This window comes from Haematobia irritans, chromosome 3 (assembly GCF_050003625.1).
Source record: "Haematobia irritans isolate KBUSLIRL chromosome 3, ASM5000362v1, whole genome shotgun sequence".
Lineage (NCBI taxonomy): Eukaryota > Metazoa > Arthropoda > Insecta > Diptera > Muscidae > Haematobia > Haematobia irritans.
Window position 1 is genome coordinate 110753999 of NC_134399.1, and position 6658 is coordinate 110760656.

At 36.8% G+C, this 6658-nt stretch overlaps 1 protein-coding gene across 1 annotated transcript in view; it reads right to left on the reverse strand.

Annotated features, from left to right (window-relative positions):
* Karl (lipocalin/cytosolic fatty acid-binding protein Karl) overlaps positions 1 to 1471 on the reverse strand; it is a 52884-nt gene extending 51413 nt beyond the window's left edge. Inside the window, exon 1 of the mRNA XM_075299672.1 lies at positions 1103 to 1471. Coding sequence (XP_075155787.1) covers positions 1103 to 1243 — 141 coding nt within the window. The 5' untranslated portion in view covers positions 1244 to 1471. The remainder of the gene's footprint in view (positions 1 to 1102) is intronic.
* Positions 1472 to 6658: the final 5187 nt, after the last annotated feature.

Sequence of the window (6658 nt, forward strand, 5' to 3'; positions counted from 1 at the left end):
GGGGGCTATATATAATTATGGACCGATGTGGACCAATTTTTGCCTGGTTGTTAGAGACCATATACCAAAACCATGTACCAAATTTCAGCCGGATTGGATGAAATATGCTTCTCTTTGAGGCTCCGCAAGCCAAATCTGAGGGTCCGTTTATATGGGGGCTATACGTAAAAGTGGACGGATATGGCCCATTTGCAATCCCATCCGACCTACATCAATAACAACTACTTGTGCCAAGTTTCAAGTCAATAACTTGTTTCGTTCGGAAGTTATCGTGATTTTAACAGACGGACGGACGCATGGACATGCTTAGATCGACTCAGAATTTCACCACGACCCAGAATATATATACTTTATTGGGTCTTAGAACAATATTTCGATGTGTTACAAACGGAATGACAAAGTTAATATACCCCCCATCCTATGATGGAGGGTATAAAAATGTTGGTCTAATATGAAAGGTTTTGGGATAGGCAAACAATACGAATATTAAGAACAAATTTCTTTAAAATTTTTTTTTTAAAGAAATTTTAGTTGAAAAAAAGTTCATAAAATGTTATGAACTATGATTGTCATTAAGTTTCGGTGGGTCCAAGTTTAAGATGTTTTACAGTACAGTACCTAATTTTTCTTTGGGGTGGTTTCACTGGTTTTTGAGTGTATGTAGCAAAAAAAATTATGAAAATTAGATAAATGAAATCTGTATTCTAATTTTAATAGAACCTAAATTTAATGTTATATAACATAGGTCCAAAAAATGTCTATATTTTAGAGAGGCAGCTTCTTTGGCTCATGATCAACACCAACTTAAGGGGAGTTAAACATCTTTACATCCAATTAAACTGTTTTTGAGGGTAGGTTAAAAGGTTTATGGGTTCCAAACCAATCCTTAATTAATTGCTGAACTCCAAATAGCAAGTATTGTTGAATTCACTTCAATGATATAATACGGTCGATTTTTTTTTTGTTTTCAATTCTTCGATGTTTTTTTATATTAAAAATTTTTCAAAATATTTCCATCACATCACTCACATTTTTCAATTGTGATAGGTATTTGATTATTTTATTTATTTTTTTAATTTTTTTTACACTATTTAAGACTTACATTGGGGCATCTTTTCTTTAGATCCGTTCGTTTTTTCGATATATAAGCTGAATTAAAATGCACCCACGGATGACAAAGATCCAAACAAAGAACACTGATAATCAATATTGAAATTGCCACTTGATATTGCGAAAGCGCCATTATCTTTACAACAAAATATTTTGTTTTGTGGATACTTTTTGTGATCGTTTCCGGTTTCCGTTTTTCTCTCGATATTCGATCAACACGTATATAATTTTAATGTGTATATTTATCGTCTAAAACCAAGATGTTGTTATGCCGCAAACTATAGTTTGCAAACTACGGATCACTACCAATATCACAACTTTATTATTCTAAATGTGTGTCGTTCGTTCTATTCTGTTTTCAAAACTAAAATTTTGTTTTATCTAGAGATTTTGTTTTTGCCACTGAGGTTCTTACATTCACAACGATGTCATTGTAGTGGTTTGAATGTTTCATTCATGTGGTATAGAGTAACGGATAAAACTTATCTGAATTTGTCACTCTCGCACACAAGCCCACAATCCTATATGTATGAAACTAAATGTATGATAATATACTTATGGGTGTTTATGTGGGCTGATATCAGAGTTTTACTTCAGTGTTTTCTCGTACTTGATTGCAACAACATTCCAAAGATGAAATATAGGGAATATTCATTCGACTGCATACATAATTACACTCCACATGTAATTCATTTTGTTTTTGTCACATTTTTCATGTTTGAAATATTTTTTAATTTTTTGTTTTTAATTTTCTTAGAGTTTTATTGGGTACAAAATACTAATCTCCATAATCGGCAATTTAGTCATAGCTACAGTGCCGCTATTTTGTATAAGATCAAAAAATTGCTTTATTATTCTACATTCAAAGAAGAGTGAAGCCATCAGTTAATGTTAATGTTTAATGCCGCGGATCATTTCCCATCATTATACCCTCCATAGACTGCCGCAAATCTCTCAACGAGATGGCTGAGCAGTACAATATTCACCTAATATGGGTGCCTGGTCATAGGAACATACCGGGGAACTGTGAAGCTGATGTGTTAGCAAGGCTAGGAACTACCTTATATATTCCAGGGGAACTAGAATCTGTTGGTATGCCTCTGGCCACCTGCAAGCTCTTACTGCGTGAGAAGGCTGTTATGATGGCCAATACTCGATGGGAAAATTGCAAGGGTTGTAACGACACCAAGCAAATATGGCCCCATTTAAACTTAAACCGCACACTAGATATGCTAGTGTTCTCAAGGCGTCAGATAGCACTCCTAATATCTGCTATAACGGGTCGCTGCCTGATAGGCGAATTTGCAAAAACTATAGGTGCGAAGTATAATGACTATTGTATAAGCTGTCATGACGTGGAGGAAAAGGAATCAATTAAACACCTCTTGTGTGAGTGTCCTGCTTTTTGTGTAAGGCGTAAGCGAATTTTAGGAGCATATAGCTTTAGATTACTGGCTGACCTGGAAAACGTTAACTTAAGCAGTTTGTTAATGTTTTTGGAGCAATCTGGTTGGTTCCACAAAAGTAAATAATAGAGAAGGTTCAGTGGTTAAGACTAGAAGTGCCCATATGTAATAGGTACTTTTAGTTAAATGTGGTATCACAATGGACTGAATAGTCTAAGTGAGCCTGAAATTTAATCGGGCTGCCACTTTAACCTAACCTAACCTAACCATTATACCCTCCACCATAGGATGGGGCTATATTAACTTTGTCATTCCGCTTGTAACACATTGAAATATTGCACTAAGACCCCATAAAGTATATATATATTCTGGGTCGTGGTTAAATTCTAACCATGTCCCTCCGTCCACCCGTCTGTTGAAATTACGCCATCTTCCGAACGAATCGGCCATATCGGACCACTTTTACGTATAGTCCGCATATAAACCGATCACCAGATTTGACCTTCGGAGCCTCTAGGAGGAACAAAATTCATCCGATTCGGTTGAAATTTGATACGTGGTGTTAGTATATGGTCTCTAACAACCATGCAAAAATTGGTCCATATCGCCAAAACTAATCTACCAAAATTTTATTTCTTTAGAAAATTTCGTCAACATTTTATTTCTATAGAAAATTTTAGCAAAATTTTATTTCTATAGAAAATTTTGTCAATATTTTATTTCTATAGAAAATTGTGTCAAAATTTTATTGTTTAATATATCCCCCGTATGGACTAACTTACAATTTAGAAGACGGTATTAAGGAAGTTTTAAGATAACTTGCCATCGGCAAGTGTTACCGCAACCCAAATAAATAGATGACAGTCTTTAGTAGAGGTTTCTACGCAATCCATGGTGGATCTACGCAATATATAAAGGGTGGTTAAATTGTAAGGGCCGATGTTGAATGTGAACCACACCTAAACGCCAAGTTTTTTTCCGAATTTTATTTGACATTTCTCTATTTCAGACTTACTCAATTTGTACTATGGAGAGATACACAATCCAACAACGTGTTAAATGGTTCCAAGAAATGGCAACAGTGGATGATCAATTTTCGAAGGAAATCATCTTCAGTGATGAGGCACATTTCACCTCAGTGGACTCGTCAATAAACAGAATTGCCGCATTTGGGCGAATGAGAATCCAAGAGTGATTGTCGAAAAACCAATGCACCCACAAAGAGTGACTGTTTGGTGCGGTTTATGGGCTGGCGGCTTCAACGGGCCGTATTTTTTTCCAAAATGAGGCCGGTCAGGCAGTTACTGTGAATGGTGTTCGCTATCGTGAGATGATAACGAACTTTTTAGGGCCCGAATTGGAAGATATGGATGTGGAGGATATGTGGTTTCAGCAGGACGGTGCCACTTGCCACACAGCTAACGAAACAATGGCTCTTTTGCGCAACAAATTCAATGGCCGTGTTATTTCACGTAATGGCGATGTCAATTGGCCGCCAAGATTATGTGATTTGACACCGTTGGACTTTTTTCTTTGGGGTTATTTGAAAGAAAAGGTGTACGTCGATAAGCCAGCAACAATTCAAGAGTTAAAGGATGAGATAATTCGGTACATTAACGGCATAGAACCTCCATTATGCCTCAGCGTCATCGAAAATTTGGACCATCGGATGAAGGTGTGCCACCGAGGTTGCGGCGCCCATTTGGTCGATATTTTGTTCCATACATAATTGAGTAATACCAATATATCATAATAAAATAAAATTACAATAATTTCCTAAATAGTTTGTGTTTTATTCAAAATCAACATCGGCCCTTGAGATTTTAACCACCCTTTACTTGTTTATTTCTAATTAATTCTGTGATTTGTACTATCAGTTTCATAATTAAATTAAATAATTGTTTGAAAAATTAATTGAGTTTTTGGAGCAAAATCAATTATCGAATATATCATTTATTATACCCTCTACCATGGTGCAACCCCCCACCATAGAGTGGGGGGGTGCACCATGGTGATCAGAAATCAGCTATCGAGTTGAAACTTGGCGCAAGTAGTTGTTTTTGATGTAGGTCAGATGGTATTGCAAATAGGCCATATCGGGCCACTTTTACTTATAGCCCCCATATAAACCGAACCCCAGATTTGGCTTGTGGAGTCTTTTAGAGAAGTAAATTTCATCCGATCCGGTTGAAATTTGGTACGTGGTGTAAGTATATGGTCTCTAACAACCATGCACAAATTGGTCCATATCGGTCCATAATTATATGTAGTCCCCACATAAACCGAACCCCAGATTTGGCTTGCGGAGCCTCTTGGAAGAGCAAAATTCATCCGATGCCTCAGATTTGGCTTGCAAAGCCTCTTGGAGGAGCAAAATTCATCCGATCCGGTTGAAATTTGGTACGTGGAAAAAACCTATCCACAATCACACAAACATTGGTCCCTATCGCTTCATAATTGTATACAGCCCCCATATAAAACGACCCCCATATTTCGATTCCGCGCAAAACTTCATATCGGTTCGTAATTATTTTTAGACTTCGCTATATATGGTTAGGTTAGGTTTTTACATACCTTGACATCGGTAAATATTACTACAACCCAAGTAATTCAATTTATGGTGGAGGGTACATAAGATTCGCCTGGCCGAACTTACAGCCGTATATACTTGTTATACCCACCACCATAGAATGGTGACGGGGGTATAATAAGTTTGTCATTCCGTTTGTAACACATCGAAATATCGATTTCCGACTATATAAAGTATATATATTCTTGATCAGGGAGAAATTCTAAGACGATATAACGATGTCCGTCTGTCCGTCTGTCTGTCTGTTGTAATCACGCAACAGTCTTCAATAATGAAGCAATCGTGCTGAAATTTTGCACAAACTCGTCTTTTGTCTGCAGGCGGGTCAAGTTCGAAGATGGGCTATATCGGTCCAGGTTTTGATATAGTCCCCATATAAACCGACCTCCCGATTTGGGGTCTTGGGCTTATAGAAATCGTAGTTTTTATCCAATTTGCCTGAAATTGGAAATCTAGAGGTATTTTAGGAACATAAAGAGGTGTGCCAAAAATGGTGAGTATCGGTCCATATTTTGGTATAGCCCCCATATAGATCGATTTCCCGATTTTACCTCTTGGGCTTCTAGAATCCGAAGGTTTTATCCTATTTGCCAGAAATTGGAAATCTAGAGGTATTTTCGGGTCATAAAGAGGTGTGCCGTGAGTATCGGTCCATATTTTAGTATAGCCCCCATAAGAACGATCTCCCGATTTAGCTCCTTGGGTTTCTAGAAACCGTAGTTTTTATCTGATTTGCCTGAAATTGTAAATATTCTGGTATTTTAGGCTCACAAAAACGTGTATCGGATTAAGTTTTTATCGGTCCATTTGGTAATGCCTCCACATAGACCGACTTCACTTCTTGAGGGTGTAGAAGGCTCACTGATCATGAAAATTGCTTGAAACTCAATCTAAGATTTCCAGATTTTACTTCTACAGATTTAAGATTTCAAATCAAGACGTTATTTTATAATTTTCTTGCACACTTACAAGAGATGTTAATAATTCCTCTAAAACTCAAACAAAAATGGTTCTTATAAATCCAGAATCTGATATAGTCCTCATAGGTGAAATCTTTAAATTTATCTTCGGGAAGTGTCCTCAAGCCCTCCTGAAATTTCAAAGGAAACCCTAATATTTGGTTCATGGTGGTGGGTATTTAAGATTTGGCCCGGCCGAACTTAGTGCTGTATATGCTTGTTTTTTAATCAATTATATTTTTTATTTCTAAGTAATTCTGTATTTATCATATTCATAATTAAAGAAGTTTCGATTAAAAAATTAATTGGATCAATTAATTTCGAGATTGAATCAGCAATTTTGTTTCTGTGTTTGCAGATGGTGTTTGGACCTGGAAATTACGGAAGACTCGTACCACTTCCAGTGTCAATACCCTGCTTTAGCATTTAGAAGAAATAAGATACTGGGCTCCTTTTTCTTTCGGGCTCTCATCGATCTGCAGGAGTCTAGCTTAAGGAACATATCCGTCTTCATCAGGGCTTATGGTCGGAAGTTTTATGCAACTTTAAAGAAGGCGGATGAATGAGCAACACAATTTCCGTACGATTTTACG